The sequence below is a fragment of the Hydra vulgaris genome, chromosome 02 (assembly GCF_038396675.1).
Source record: "Hydra vulgaris chromosome 02, alternate assembly HydraT2T_AEP".
NCBI lineage: Eukaryota > Metazoa > Cnidaria > Hydrozoa > Anthoathecata > Hydridae > Hydra > Hydra vulgaris.
Genome location: NC_088921.1, coordinates 25,972,287 through 25,988,210, shown reverse-complemented (window position 1 = coordinate 25,988,210; position 15,924 = coordinate 25,972,287). Strand labels below are relative to the sequence as shown.

At 30.9% G+C, this 15,924-nt stretch overlaps 1 protein-coding gene across 2 annotated transcripts in view; it reads left to right on the top strand.

The window, feature by feature from the left end:
• The window catches only part of LOC136076840 (disintegrin and metalloproteinase domain-containing protein 9-like), a 119,894-nt gene extending 108,801 nt beyond the window's left edge, over nt 1-11,093 (top strand). For both annotated transcript variants that reach the window (XM_065790416.1, XM_065790417.1), the window contains 3 exons: nt 3,181-3,338; nt 3,485-3,610; nt 10,706-11,093. In XM_065790416.1, the coding sequence (XP_065646488.1) occupies nt 3,181-3,338; nt 3,485-3,607 (281 nt within the window). In that variant the 3' untranslated portion in view covers nt 3,608-3,610; nt 10,706-11,093. The remainder of the gene's footprint in view (nt 1-3,180; nt 3,339-3,484; nt 3,611-10,705) is intronic.
• The last annotated feature ends 4,831 nt before the right edge of the window (nt 11,094-15,924 follow it).

Sequence of the window (15,924 nt, the reverse complement as noted above, 5' to 3'; positions counted from 1 at the left end):
AAGCTCAAATGCCCCCTCCAAGCAATCAGAGGGTGTTGGTTTCTTATCACGATAAAAATAAATGGTAGTATCATCAGCAAACAATGTCATCTTAGATGTGAGAATATCTGGAAGATCGTTAATGTAAATTAAAAAGAGTATAGAGCCAAGGATAGAACCTTGAGGAACCCCTGAAGTTACAGAATAAGAAGAAGAGTGTTGTCCATCGAGGACAACTTTTATGCTACGATTAGAAAGGAAGGATTCAATGATCTTAAAGATGTTGCCGGATACACCATAAGAAGAAAGCTTATGGAGAAGACCAGCATGCCAAACTTTATCAAACGCTTTTGAAATGTCAAGAGCGATGGCCTTAACCTCTCCACCTTCATCTAATGCACAACAAAACCTGTCAGTTATTACTGTTAGCAAATCAGCTGTAGAACCAGAAGATCGAAATCCATATTGGTGGTCAGAAAGTAAGTTATTAGATTCAAGATGAGAAATTAAGTGTTTGTTAATTAAAGATTCAAAAACCTTGCTTATGATTGGAAGAAGACTTATGGGACGGTAGTTAGACGAATCAGATCGTTCTCCAAAATTTTTGAAGATAGGGATAACAGATGCGGCTTTCCAGCAGGCTGGAAAACAAGACTCTGATAAGCACTTGTTGAATAGTTTTGAGAGTATAGACGACAGCTCCGGAGAACACTTCTGCAAGACAATAACAGGTATGTTGTCTGGGCCACAAGCTGTAGAAGAGTCTAGGCAGGAAATCACTTTAGATACAGGTGCTGGAGTGATATGAATGTCAAGCAATGGATCAACCTGTTTGTTGGCAATATCAGGTAGAATGCAATTAGTGGAATCAAGAGATGATATTGATGAAAAGTTTTTAGCAAACAGTTCGGCTTTGTCTTTTGGTGAGGTGACAAAGTCTGAACCATACAAGAGTGGTGGAATTATAGATTTGCCCTTATTATTGATATTATTAAAGATTCTCCAGAAGTCACGAGAGCCTAATTTTTGAGATGAGATACGAGATTTCATGACCTGAGAATAGCGGGTTTTGGCGTTAGACAAAACCTTTTTACAGTTGTTTCTAGCAGTAATAAACAGACGTCTGTTTTCTGGAGAATTGTTTTGCTGATAAATATGGAAGTAACGGTTTCGATTGGCAATCGCAGCAGCACAGTGTGAGGAAAACCATGGAGGAGAGTGAGGCTTGACCTGGAATCGTCGAGAGGGAATAAAAGATTCCATGCCAGCCTGAATCCACGAAGTTATGTAAGAAGCACATTTGTCGACAGGAAGTTGAAAGATTTCTACCCAAGGACCATCACAAAGAAAAGAATCCCAGTCAGCTTTACTGTAGTTGTAAAAGGTTTGATAATATGGGGATTCAGGTGATGAAGAAGAATGAGATATTAGTTTTAAAGAGATCAAACTGTGATCAGAAGCACCTAAGGGTGAATGTGGAGAAACTGAGCACTGACTAGGATCAGAAGCAAGACATAAGTCGAGTAGAGAAGGTAAATGATTAGGGTTGTCAGGAAAGCGAGTTGGAAAGTTGACTATTTGAGTTAGGGATTGAGAAAGGCAAAAGTTGTGGGCTTTAATGCCTGCAGAGTCACTGACACTAGAGCCAAGCCATTCAGAGTGGTGAGCATTAAAGTCACCGACAACAACTATATTAGCTGATGGACAAAGAGAGAGGGCTTGGTCAATATGATCAGAAATAACATCAAAAAGAGTGCAGTCTTGAGATGAAGGAGAGCGATATAGAACAAAGAGAAAGGCAATAGAGTGAAGTGGTGCTAAACGAAAGCACATGAAAGAATAGTCTGTGGATTCAAACCTAGTTTCACGACAAACAGGTGAATTCTTATGAATGTAAATGCCCAGGCCAAGCATGTGACTATTGGAGTCTTTACGAATCAGAGGAAGATAACCATCAACACTAAGATCACAAGATGAGACAGCCGAACTCAAATTAGTCTCACAAAGAGCAAGTAGGTCTGGTGAACTTTGCAAGAGATAAGACTCAACAGAAGAAAAGTTACTTCGAAGACCACGAATATTAGTGAATGATAGGTTTAGAGAACTTGGTGATGATGATGGTTTTTTGTGTTTTATAGTTTTTGGTACTTTATTCATTTTTAAATTAGATTAAAGTACTTGACTCAAAGCATAGATAGTACTCAGAACACCGTTTAATAGCCCAAGCAATTGCCTCATTACTACTAATAAACCCTAAGCCGTAACAAATGGCTCCAAATGTGGCCTCCGCAATGCACACCAAAAGTACAAACATGGACACCATCCATGCGCAACATGGCACTGTTAATACTTTGATATTTTTCAGCTGTTGATGGAATCAGCCTCTCTGAGAGCTACCACAGAGTTCAGGAAACCTGACTACCAGCCGGCCTCAGAACCATAAAACTGAGTTTTAGAGCTGTACCCTCATAAGGAGATAATAGAATGAGTTGCCTAGTCATAAAAACAGTGACACAAGCAAACCCATGCATTGAGTCAAGAAGATCCAGCATTTAACATCCTAAACTGGAAACAATGTATTAAAAATACATCTGCGCCAGCCTAATAGATGAAGAAGGGGTGCGAGGCTGGTCAACAGATAGAATCTGTTTACCCCTTAAGTCTTTGCCCAGGAGGCCTTCTACAAGACAGTAGCTGGGTGCATTTAACATCTGCCCAAGATGAGTATTTTTATCGAGACACCATCTCTAGCCTTTACTCAACCAAGAGCCCCAAGGCAGGGGGTGTTTTAAATCGGAGTTGGCATCTCCTAGCCTTTGCCTAAAAAGGCGTATCCTACAAGGCAGCAGGACATGAAGCAGATTGTACTGGGTTACATGTTACCAGTAGCAGGATAACCTGATCTGACAAGATATTTTTATATATATACATATATATGTAATATATGTATGTATGTATATATATATATATATATACATATATATATATATATATATATATATATATATATATATATATATATATATATATATATATATATATATATATATATATATATATATATAGCATAATTGCATAATTGCATAGATGTACCAGGATTTAGCTCGTTGTTAATATTTACAATATAATATTGCTACTTATTGTTGCTACCACAATCATCAAGCAAGTATTAAAAAATTAATTTGCTTTATTTTAATTTAGATTGTGATGTACCATTGATGAAGAAATTACCAGTATCTGCATACTCAGCTAGTAGTAATTATAATAGAAAATTTAGTTCCTCAGGTGTAGTAGAAGAAAAGAGTGGTTGGTGTTCAATTGATAAAACTGGTAGTTGGCTTCAAATTAACTTTAAGAAGGTATTTATCCTAAAGTTAATAAAAAGTAGAGTATATTTTCAATGATAATAAAAATAAATCCTGTTTTTTAGTATTACAAAATCAGAATTAAATTTTCTTTACTTTTTATATTTTAAGTTATTTATTTGTTTGTTATAATTATTTAGAGAGTTGAGATAACATCTATTGTAATGCTATCAACCTACTGGAAAACAATATTGTACACCTTACAATATTCTGATGATGGATTATTGTGGTTCAACTATTTAAAAACTAATCTTGATGAATAAAAGGTCAGTTTGTTAAATATCCTAAAACATATATATATATATATATATATATATATATATATATATATATATATATATATATATATATATATATATATATATATATATATATATATATATGTATGTATGTATGTTTATATAGTTCGAGTATCTTAATCAGTTTTCTCTATTTAAAATTTAATGCCAGCACAAAAAGAATCGCTAGATAGATGGTCATTTTTAGGTTGACGATTTAAAAAAATCTTTTTTTGCTATTTAAATTAAAATAAAACAGCTAAAAGAATGCTATGAAAAAATACTAGATGAAGTATTTTTAAAACCCTGCAAATTCAACCTTTTATTTAAATTCCCGCAAAGTTTTTTATTGTTTTTGGAAAAGGTATCCTGTTTCAATTTTAGTGGTTAAAAAAAAATTAAGAGGGTATTGCATACAAAAAAACTTATTAGTCATCAAACCGTCAAAAAATGTTTTAACTAGCGTTCACAAATCAGCCATTTTATTAAATGGGCAAGGTCCCAAGATCGAATTTATAGATTTTCTTTTACTCCATAATACCATACTATTCTTTAATGCAAAAAAAAAAAACTTGTGGGGTAATATCGCATTAATAATATAGTGTTACGCCAAAATGATGCTAAATCTGTTTGTTTAGTTTTTCGTTTATATGACTGTAGACATGTAAACACTTTTAACATGGGTTGTTTTTTCTATTTAAAGTTATTCATTTCTGAATTGTTCAGAACAGAGTACCTTATCTTAATGCCAATGTTGAGCTTGAGAGATTATATTTATGTAATTCAAATGCAGGTGTATTTGAAGTACTTTTTAAGTTAATATTTCACTTATAGTTAAAATTTTAACTTATAAAATACTTTAAATATGCCGTTATTTGAAATTTTATAAATTGATTTTAAATGATGACGTATATGAAATAATGTTCAAAGATGGCATCATTTTTTCATGCCGTCAATTTATTTGATAATTTATTTGACCTTACAAAAATAATAGTGTACTTATATACAAACTTTTAAAAAATTTGTTAATCAAAATAATAATAATAATAATAATAAGCCATAAATACATGTATTAATAAAATTTCATACTATCTAGCTGAGCTACTGTTGTTTGTTTTTATACCTCGACGTTGTTTAAGGTTTTGTATTTTTTTAATATTTCATCAAAAGCTAAAAATATTAGTTAATTATTTTAGTTTTTTTCTCATAGTTTTTTTTAGCTAAAATATTAGTTAATGATTTTTACTTTTTATTTAAAACAAACTATTTGATAAGTATTTCTATAAACTCTGCACTATTAACTTTTGATAATGCAATAAAAAGATACATATTTATAATTAACAACTATTCTATGGTTATTAAAAACACAAATATTATCAAATTTGAAAAAAAAAATTGAAAATTTTTTTTTTTATTCTACAGCTTAGAAACCTATGACATGATAATGATACAAAAATATATACAGTTTGTAAAAGCTGAATGTTTTAGCTATAAATGGTATATAATAATGTAATTTTCCAGAATGTTTTTTTTTTTTCACTTTTGTTCTCCAGTTTAAGTAAGGGGCTCTTGTTTAAGTAAAGCCTAAAGATGGTATCTTGATAAAAATATTCAGATATTAACTGCATCCAACTACTGTATTGCAGAAGGTCTCTTAGAGAAAGACTTTAGGGGTAAACAGAATAATGTTGTTGACCAGCCTCACACCCTTTCTTCATCTATTAAGGTGGCGTAGACATAACCCTGTGCTACATGATTTCCTGCCTAGGATGATCAATGCTGAATCTTCTTGACTCCGCTCAAAGATTTTTGCTTGTGGCTCCTTGATAGTGGTTTTACGAATCCTGCTATCTCCTAATGAGGGTACAGCTCTAAAACTCAGTTTAATGGTTCAGAGGCTAGCTAACAGTAAGGTTTGTTAAACTCTGTGGTAGCACATAGAGAGGCTTTTTCCATCAACATCTGTAAAATATCAGAGTATTAACAGCGCCATGTTGCCCATAGATAATTAAAAATTTTTGGAAAACTTGATCCCTCCAACTATTGTTTAATCAGTATTCTTTCTATTATAAGCAAGTTCTTTGATTAAATTCTAACATCCCATCTTGAGTCAAATAACTTACTATCTGACAACTAATATGGTTTTTTTTCTTCTTATTCTACAGCTGACTTGCTAACTGCTGTAAATAGAGGTGGAGGGGCAAGGGCTATTACATATCTAAAGCTTTCGATTAAATTTGGCATGCTGATCTTCTCTACAAGCTTGGTTGATATGGTGTGTCCAAGAGAATTTTTAAAATTATTAAACTATTACTTTGCGCTTTATTAAAGTCATCCTCGAATGCCAACACTTTTGTTCATTTTCAGTTACTTCTGGGTACCTAAAGGTTCTATCTTTAGTTCTGTAATGTTTCTTATTTATTGATAATTGTCTAGACAATCTTACATCTAAGGTGGTTCTATTTCCTGACAACTCAACTTTATACTTCTGTCTTGATAAAAAGTCTTCTCTTTTCAATTGCTTAGAACAAGCAGCCAATCTTGAATCTGATCTGACTCCTATAACAGCTTGGGGTTAGTAGTGGCTTGTGAATTTTAACTTCATCAAAACTCAGTTTTTTTCTGCAAAAAACTATTGCAACAATGTTCACATTCCTGTATTATTGAATGGCAACCCACTCACTAAGTTTTCTTCTTTACCTCTTCTTGGATTATTGTTTACTACTGACTTCTCATGTAAACTATATATATATATATATATATATATATATATATATATATATATACACACAGTGTTGGACAAAACATTTGCAACCAACATCGAACAATGCAAAAAAGTGTTCTTAATTTTACATGTCTTAAAAACGAAACGAACTATACTACCACAGTAAACAGTTCAGGAGTCTGGAGTCATAGCATGCCATGACATGAGCAATCAGCTGACAGGTGACAGCACACAGGCAGAATTTTGTTGACAAGTGCCATTTTGCAACGGACAAAACAAGTGCAACTTTTTTGGTTTGTTTCATTTTCTTAAGTCTGGTCCGTGTCAACGTAACGGAAGTTTTTTAATAAATAAAGGAAGTATCCAGAAATTTCCAGAAGCATGCAGTAGCTTCCAGAAGTTTCCAAGAAGAAGCATCTAGAAGCATCCAGTAGCATCCAGAAATATCCAGAAACATTCAGAAGCATCCAGATGCATCCAGAAGTTTCCAGAAGCATCGAAAAGAAGCATCTAGAATCTTCCAGAACAGGTTTACACAGGTTCATTTTACTATATAAGAGACATGTGAATCGACATGTAATTCAGTCAGTATATGGAAGTCAATCAGTCAGTATTATCAAGACAGTTTATCGAAGTGAGTTTTATCAAAGTGTTTTATCGAAGAACATCAATACAAGAACTGAAATACAACAAGTGTTTCATTACATCAATACAGTTCACATCCAACCAAGATGTTGTGTTCCACAGAGCATTATTGTATCATCACAAGGTAAATGTAACACGGTAAACCTTGAGAGGCGTGATTATTTATTTTTATTATTTTTATGACTTCAAGTGCAAAAATGGCTCCAGACGGTCTTGGATTGGAACTAAGATAGAAAATTATTGGCGATTACGTTAGTGGAATGTCACAAAAAAGTATTTGTGATAAATATCGCGTGAAAAAATGGACTGTATCAAGACTATGTTCCAAATATCGTTCTACGTTCTATGTTCTTCCAAATATTGTTTCAAAGGTGGAAGACCGCGTTCCATCACTTCTAGAGAGGATTCTATGATCGTCAGATCCGTCAAGAAGGATCCCTGGATATCATCAGTCGAGATACAAAAGCAATTAGAGCTGCCTGTATCGAACCGAACAATCAGACAACGTGCTGTTGAAGCCGGATTGTTTTCTCGACGCCCTGCAAAGAAACCGCTGATTTCACTAAATAACCAGAAAAAAAGACTTCTTTTGCTACATCTCATATTGACTGGAATGTGCAGAAATGGCGAACTATCCTGTTCAGTGATGAATCGAAGTTCAACATCATTGGGAGCGATGCCATTTGCCGTGTACGTCGACTGGCCGGCAATGCCTCGATTTACGCTCCTGCCATAAGACCGTGAAGCATGGTGGAGACAATGTAATGGTCTGGGGGTGTTTTTCTGCTAACGGTCTAGGTCCAATACATTGAAACGATGGAATAATGGACCGTTTCATGTATAAAAATATCCTGAAAGATGTTATGTTACCTCATGCTGAATGGAATATGCCAAAAAAATGGGTTTTTCAGCAAGACAATGATCCGAAACACAATGCAAAAGTAGTCAAGCAGTGGTTTCAAGACAACCACCTATCAGTGATGGATTGGCCGCCTCAATCTTCGGATCTCAACCCTATCGAGAACCTGTGGGAGATAGTCAACTGCAGAATTAATCGTGAAGGTGTTCGTAATAAGGATCAACTGTTTGAACAAATCCGAAAGGTCTGGGCAGCAATTTCAAAAAGTTTCATTGATCACCTGATCGAATCTATGCCTCAAAGATGCAAGGCTGTGATCGACAACAAAGGATTCGCCACGAAATATTGATAGCGAAATACAGCTTGGTCAACATTTTGTCGAGTTGCACTTGTTTTGTCCAGAAGGAAATCAACTTTTTTTAATACTTTTGATTAATTTAATAATTTTCGTGTACAAATAATGAACTTTGTGATGAATAAAACTTGAGGAACTTTGACTCTAAACCGTTACATAGTTATTTCTCTAAATTGAAAAAATGCAGCACTTTCATATAAAGAAACTAAATTAGCATTATTTGGTTGCACTCGTTTTGCCCGATACTGTATATATATATATATAATATATATATATATATATATATATATATATATATATATATATATATATATATATATATATACATATACATATACATATACATATACATATACATATACATATTCATATACATATACATATACATATACATATACATATATATATATATATATATATATATATATATATATATATATATATATATACATATACATATACATATACATATTCATATACATATACATATATATATACATTTATATATATATATATATATATATATATATATATATATATATATATATATATATATATATATATATATATATATATATATATTTATATATATATTGTTTGATTTAGTGTTGTATTAAAATAATAAAAAACTCTTGTTCATGGAAAAGTGCTCAATATTTAGGAAATTTATATTGATTATATATAAATTTCAAAACAGCGATTTGTAATTATAATTAAAAACGATAAAGAAAAAACTTTTATTATGGGACTTTACAAAATTAAAAATTAAGCGTTAAAATTACTATTAGAAATATGGTGGCGTGATTACTAATGACTCCATGGAAACAAAATTTTAAAAGTTTTGAAAGTATAACGTGACGTAAACGTGACGTAAACCAACCAGGATCAATCTTCGTTATCAAAGGAGGAAATAAGGAACTTATTTTTGTGCCTGCACTTCGATATTATTTCACTCCTTGTATTTAATAGGTTTTCTCTTTTATACATCAAAGTTTGGAACTTCTCGTTCAAACAAAGGTTACAAACTCTTGCTGTTGGGTTGTATGGTTTGCATTTTTTAACAATCTTCCATCTGACAAAAGGTGGTAAGTTTTTCTTTTAATTTCCATACTTCTTTTGATAGCTCTGTATCTTCTTGTACCTAACTGCATTAAAAGATTTTAAGTGGTTTGCATACCGAACTTTAAAAGGTGTTTCGCTAAGTCCAAAATACACTTTTTCTTTATATTCAGGTTTGTTTGAATAGATGGTGGCCTGATAAACAATGTTGTTGGAAAGGCAACGGTTGTTCATTGGACATTTGATTTTGTCAAAGCAGTTCCATTGCTAAATAATAATGATTTTCTTGCATGGTGTATAAAACTCTTTCGTTCGCTATTTATTGTTAGATGTTGCTCTGCAAAAGTTAATGCATTTTTCAGTAGGTTTTCATTGATCGATGGATAAAAATAATTAATATCAAAGACTAAGAACTTGCAGAATTGCTTTTCTTTTATGGTTTGAAACCAATGTATAACATTTCGAGTGTTTTGCCATTGGTTCAAAAATAGCTTTTTTTTCAGCTCGGAATTAATGTTGGATACAATAGATTTTGAAATTCTTCTAATCTCATTTTTAGCAGGATTAATAAGTCTAACAGTTGGTTTATCTAGGAAGTTCTCTTTATGGTCTTTTACAGTTATAAAACAAATTGCATTACCGTTAATTTCGATTTTATTGTATACATCATGGTTGATTAAAATTTTTTTACCTTGTTTATTTACTTGATCTTTGAGTTTAGTGTCCGCTTTTTTATACGTGGAAGTAATTGCATTATTAAGGAGATGGTTGTATTGATCTTTGGATAGTTTGTACATGTTTGATATTTTGTCGGCTAGAGTTTTTTTCAAGGTTCGTATAGATTTTACATCGTTTGCCATTTTTTCTTAAAAAACATTGTTGATTTTCCAAAATTTGATGATTTTAACAAGATTAATTAAATTATTTTCGAAAGCACACATTTCCTTAATTTGCGAAGGACATTTAAAAGAGTTAATACCGTAGTTAACGTAATCGAGAGAATCTTTTTCATTCGATTGTTTGTTAATGAAAAAAAGCGCTTTCCACCTCATTCTTTTAATAAGCGTTTCGGTCTTTGCCAGTGATTGTAAAATATATTTTTTGTATAATGGTATTGAGATATTTTTTATTGAGTATTGCAAGTTTTGATGTAGAAGATTAATTTATATTAAAGTATTACAATTTGATGATATATTAATATCATCCATATATGAGATTGGAAAGTGATCGATTTCAACACCTTGATTGAAATAAAAAGTTGTATATTGTTACAACCTAAATTTCCATACCAAAATTTATAGGTACGGCATTGAAAGGGTAAAGTTTGGTTTTAATTCTGAAAAATATAAGGACATCAGTTAATTAGCTCATGAAATTTTATTTGAAAGTAATTTTTAAATAATACAAAAAAAAACTCATAATTTTTTATTTTTTTTTAAGGCATAACGAACAAAAATTTGTTCCACTCAATTTAAGCGTTCGCCAGCAATATAATATCAAATTTTACTGAATAATAATGGAAACGTTGGACATGGTGCAGTTGCGTTTTATTACCCAGTGGTAAACTTGTAGCACTAGTTTTTTTATATCGTTATATAACTTGTAAACTTTTTGTATGTGTAAAGTAAATATAATCTGCACTTTTAAATAAATAAAAAATTAATCTTTTCTGTTACCTTATACCGCTTAAATGTAATTATTTGTAGTTGTAAATTTTTTTTATACTACTAAAATGTATTTAAATTTTTACTAAAATATAATAAAATTGTTTACGGTTGATTTTATTATACATCAAATATTAATTAGTTAACTGATTGACTATTTGTAATCAACGTTTCTTTAACTCGATTGTGCAACTATTTTTGCAAAATAAAAAAGAGGCCAGTCTCGTCAATGGACTATCCTCTACCCCCTTGGCCTGTTTTTTTTCAAGTAACCACCGTATAAGTTTGCTTCAGATTTGTTGAGAAAACAGGCAGCAACCTGCTTCCGTTTGCATACTTTATTACAGAGTCCATAAATATTATTTACGATGTCCTTTTTTCAATTTCCTAGAGCACTCTTTGTTGAGATAAAGATTGTGAAGGTTGCTACACCCAATATGTCAACCTTGATGCCGACGCTACGTCCTTAAGTGATGCTTTGACCAGGGATAAAGTCGTAATTTTATGAAAACAATAATCGTTTAAACTCTTTTCGAAGCTGTGGTACGACTGGCTGTGGTCAGTGTCTTTGTAAAATTGAATTTTTTTAAACGAGGTGTACAGTGGTATTTTCTTGATTTCGGGGAAAAGACTTGTTTGCGCTCTACTTACGTTGAACTTAATGTAGGATGTGTTTTTTTCAATATTTTTATTTAGATGTTCTACTGTTGGCCCTCTGCTGTAAATGAAGAAAGCCTGAGAATTGTTTTTCTAAATAAAAGCTGAGACCCTTAACAGGCTGGTAAGCAACTTGACATTAACAAAGGTGCTATTTGAATGCTAGTTGGCTCTGATCTGTTATAGTGACTAGTTAGTCATCTCTCAGCTCAAGGCTGACGGCAGAAATGGCTCATATTTTCATGGAACGCTTTTTTATTTAGATGAGCAACTAGAGCGGCTTGATAGTGATTCAGATATATCAGCGTCAATAGAAATATCATCTTGTACTTTGCTGTCTTACGTTGCCGTAACTTAGTTAAACTCTTTTGTCTCACAGTCGCAGAGCCATGCGTACTCGTTATGTACTAAAAATCTCCATACTAAGTCATCTGTGATATATCGCTATGTGCTTTCAGTCGGTCATACCAGGTCTCAAGAAATAGACTTATCATACAAAAGTCTTCTTGGTAAAACTTAAGTCAAAAGTTTGGCCAGCTTTAAAGAAGCAATCAGCTGGGCACTTCAGTCAATGGTAACTTCACAATACATTGAAAGTCAATCATTTTGTGACTTACTCTACCGAAACTTTAAACTTTACCGAAACTTTTAACTGGTTCTTCTAACATTTCGATTGGTTAATTCTGTACTTTGTTTAGGAGTTTTAGAAGCTCGCTTTTAAAACTCGCAAAGAAAGTATGAAATTTTTATGGGTTGTGCTTTTCGCACGCCATCATACCTGTTGACAGTAAATTCAGCTTGATAAAATCCAGCCTTCCTATCAATTAAACCAAACTTCCAAAAGAGTTTGTTTAGGGTTTTTTTCTTTTCATCAGAAAGGTACCCGTTCTATTCTTACTTTATTAATGTCTTCATCAGTGACGTTTTTGAAATAATCAGAAAGAGCTTTTTCATAGGTTTTTTTTTGTTTTTTTGCTGATGAGCTATTTAGAGTTGTTCGCAAAAAACTTTAATGCCTTTACGTTGGAAACACATTAATTGAAAAAGCACTTCGAGTGGGACCGAGAAACAATAGTTCTGAAGCTAATAAAATTGTAAGGACAGTCTTTTTTTCAAATTATAAACACAACTTTATAAAAGAAGACTTTAGTACTGAAACTACAGAAATAAGAATAGATTTAAGAAAGCGCATGAAAAAAAACCCAAAAGTCTGATAAATTCGCAATATCATCTTACGACAAACTTGCCATTCACAATAAGACTCTGAAGAAACCAGATGCTATCTTCTGCAGCAATATATAAGTATCAATATAACTTTAATTTCTTTTTTATTCCGATTTTTCTGTTTTAAAATAGATGATAATTACGTAATAAATTTTTGAGATAATGTTTGCTAATTGTGATAATGACTCAGTAAATATTTCAATCTAAAATCATTTCAAAGTAATAGTGGTGTAAAATTCCGGTAAAATGTGACTCAAAATTTAACGGTAAAATTTACCGGTAAATTTTAAATCGGAGAGGGTAAATTTTCCTCGGAAAAAATTTTTTTTTAAAAAAAAAATAAAAATAAGTGAAAAAAATTTTAAAGCTTACCAGGCGGTAAATTTTAAAAGTTTTCCTTCAAATTTTACCTTCGCAACACTAGAAAGTAAATACTATTCAATTTCTGATTCTTAAGTTCATCTTCAACAAAATAAAAATCAATTTTTAATTTTAAATATTAATATTTAAAGAATAAACAAAAACTTTGAAAATTTCAAATTTTAAGGCATCAATTATGTCACGATTTCAAAATAGTTTGTCTTACAGCATATTACATATAAATAAAAAGTTATAAAACATTTTATCGGCGTAAAATGCTACCAGTGGTAAAATTTACCCGCGTCTATGACTTTTTTCAATATTATAAAATATTTTTAAAAATTACCGGCGATAAACTTTCTACAGCCGAAACGTTTACACTCGAAAAATGATCCAAAGGAGCAACCTGCGGAAATTTTTGTTGAAGATATGAATATTTAGTTGTAGACCCAAACTCTGAGCTTCTATTTATCTTTTTTTTCTTCTCTTTCCTGATGTATTTAAATATTTTTGTTAAATTCATTAAATTTATTAAATTTAATCAAAAGTATTAAAACACAACAAAAGAGAGAAAAATAATTAGATAAATAGATGCTCGGAGTGAGAGTTATAAGTATTATCTATAACTCTGAGCTTCTATTTATCTAACTTTTCTTCAACTTATTATTTAAAACAATAATTTGATGAAAAGTATAAGATTTAAAAGCAATATTCTTTTAAAAAATAGGTAAAGTTAAAAATAATAAATAATAAATTATTTGCTAATTTAATCTTTCCTAAACTGAGTTATTTTCTCTTCATCGCTATTATTGTTATTATTATTACTGCTATACTTTTATCATTATAAAGAATATTATTCTTACTGTTGTTAATTCACTGTTTATAGTTTACTGTTACAACAATAATATTACAAAAACAGTAATAAAATTACTGGTTTTGTTATATTATTGTTGTTGTTATTAGTGTTATTTTTATTGTTGTCATTAATTCAACTTTACTAGATAAATAGTTAATGTAAACAATGTAACTTTAAATTATGTCTAACTAAAATACGTTTTCTTTAATTGAACATGCCACTCCAATAACCGATTTAAAGAAAAGATTGGAAAAAAGAAAAAATATAGACGAACAAGTCTTTTTAAATGACGTTGATAGCGTTGATAGTTAATACTCAGATGATTGAAGAAGCAACAAAAACTACATGCGAATATAACTCAATTGAAAAAGAAAGTCTTAAATGGATATGTAATGAATGCAATACGAACAGATCTAAAAAGTACTCAAATAAAACATCAAAGAGTACACTAGATTACCGTCTTTAACACGATCACCAAATAATAACGCCAAAAAGAAAAAGAACTAGGAGTGGAAACTCAAAAGAAAATAGCGATAAGATAGTCTGATAGAAGTCTTTTATTTTTCATTATTGCCTGTTGCCTTCCGTTTATGCTGGTAGAAAATAATGCGTTCAAAGAATTTGTTTTATGTTTGAATACAAAACACAAATCGGCGTGCTGAAAAATGTAAAGTCATTTTTTAACTGGTTTATATCGAGAAAAAGTTGAATTTTTGAAGTCGAAGTTATTATCAATCAAAGTTTTATCTATTACTATTGACGGATGGACATCCTTTCAAAATTATAGCTACGTATCTTTAACTGCACACTTTATTTCTGAAAAAAACTTCAACAGTTTTTGTTTGGGCTTAGCATACCTTCATGGCCACCATGACGCAAATAATTTTTAAAAAGGCTTTGCTAAAAGTATTAGAAAACTTTAAAGGTGGATGATAAAACATTTCTGTTTAGTATCAGACGTCGCCAGTAACGTACGTAATTGTCTAAATTCTTTAAAAGTTTGTTTAAACATTCAACCAGTAAGATGTATAGGGCATGTATTGCAATTAACAGTTAAAAATATCATAGATTTAGTTAAAAAAGGCGAAAAGATAGTTCATCTAAGTTCTTTTTTATTGCAAAAACATTAACTAAGTGCAGAAATATTGTTTCACCTTTCAGTTGATCTTCTCCACTTAATGATTTTTTAAAAGAAAGTCAAATACGACAAGGTGTCGAAAAAATCACATTATTTATTTGGTTCAAGATGTGAAAACTCGCTGGCACTCCACGTTTCTCATGGCAGAAAGAATGCTTAAACTTCACTCCTACGTAAAGGTAACCTTTAATTTGAAATAGCAATACAAATATAAGAGAAAATATTTGCTTGATGTAGATGAAATTGTTAACTTAAAAGAAACGGTAAATGCATTAGTAAAATTTAATCAAGTGAGTGTTTTACTATACGGCGATACATATGCAACATGTTTATTAGTTATTCCAAGTATAAAGTACTTGAGAAACAATTAAATACGAAAAAAAATGAAACCCCTCCGTTAATTGTGCTATTTTTTGTTGTAAAGATTCTAACAAATGTAATTTGTTAGAATCTTTACAAACTTACAAAGACTCATATAAAATAGAGAATAACTCGTTTTTATTGTGTTCCACTTTTTTGGATCCAAATTATAAATGTTTTCAATTCTTTGAAAAGTACGAAAAAAAAATATTTAAAAAGCGTAAAAGAATTTTTGGTGGATATTTATCTGGAAAAAAAAAAAAATGATATAATTTTAATCAAAAAGCTGACAAAGGAATTAAAAAAGTTTAGGTTATCATTTGATGATAAAAAAGATGATTCTGGAAGCAATAGTGAAAAAAATGTACGCTAAGCCTAGTTTAAAAAAATAAAGAAATCA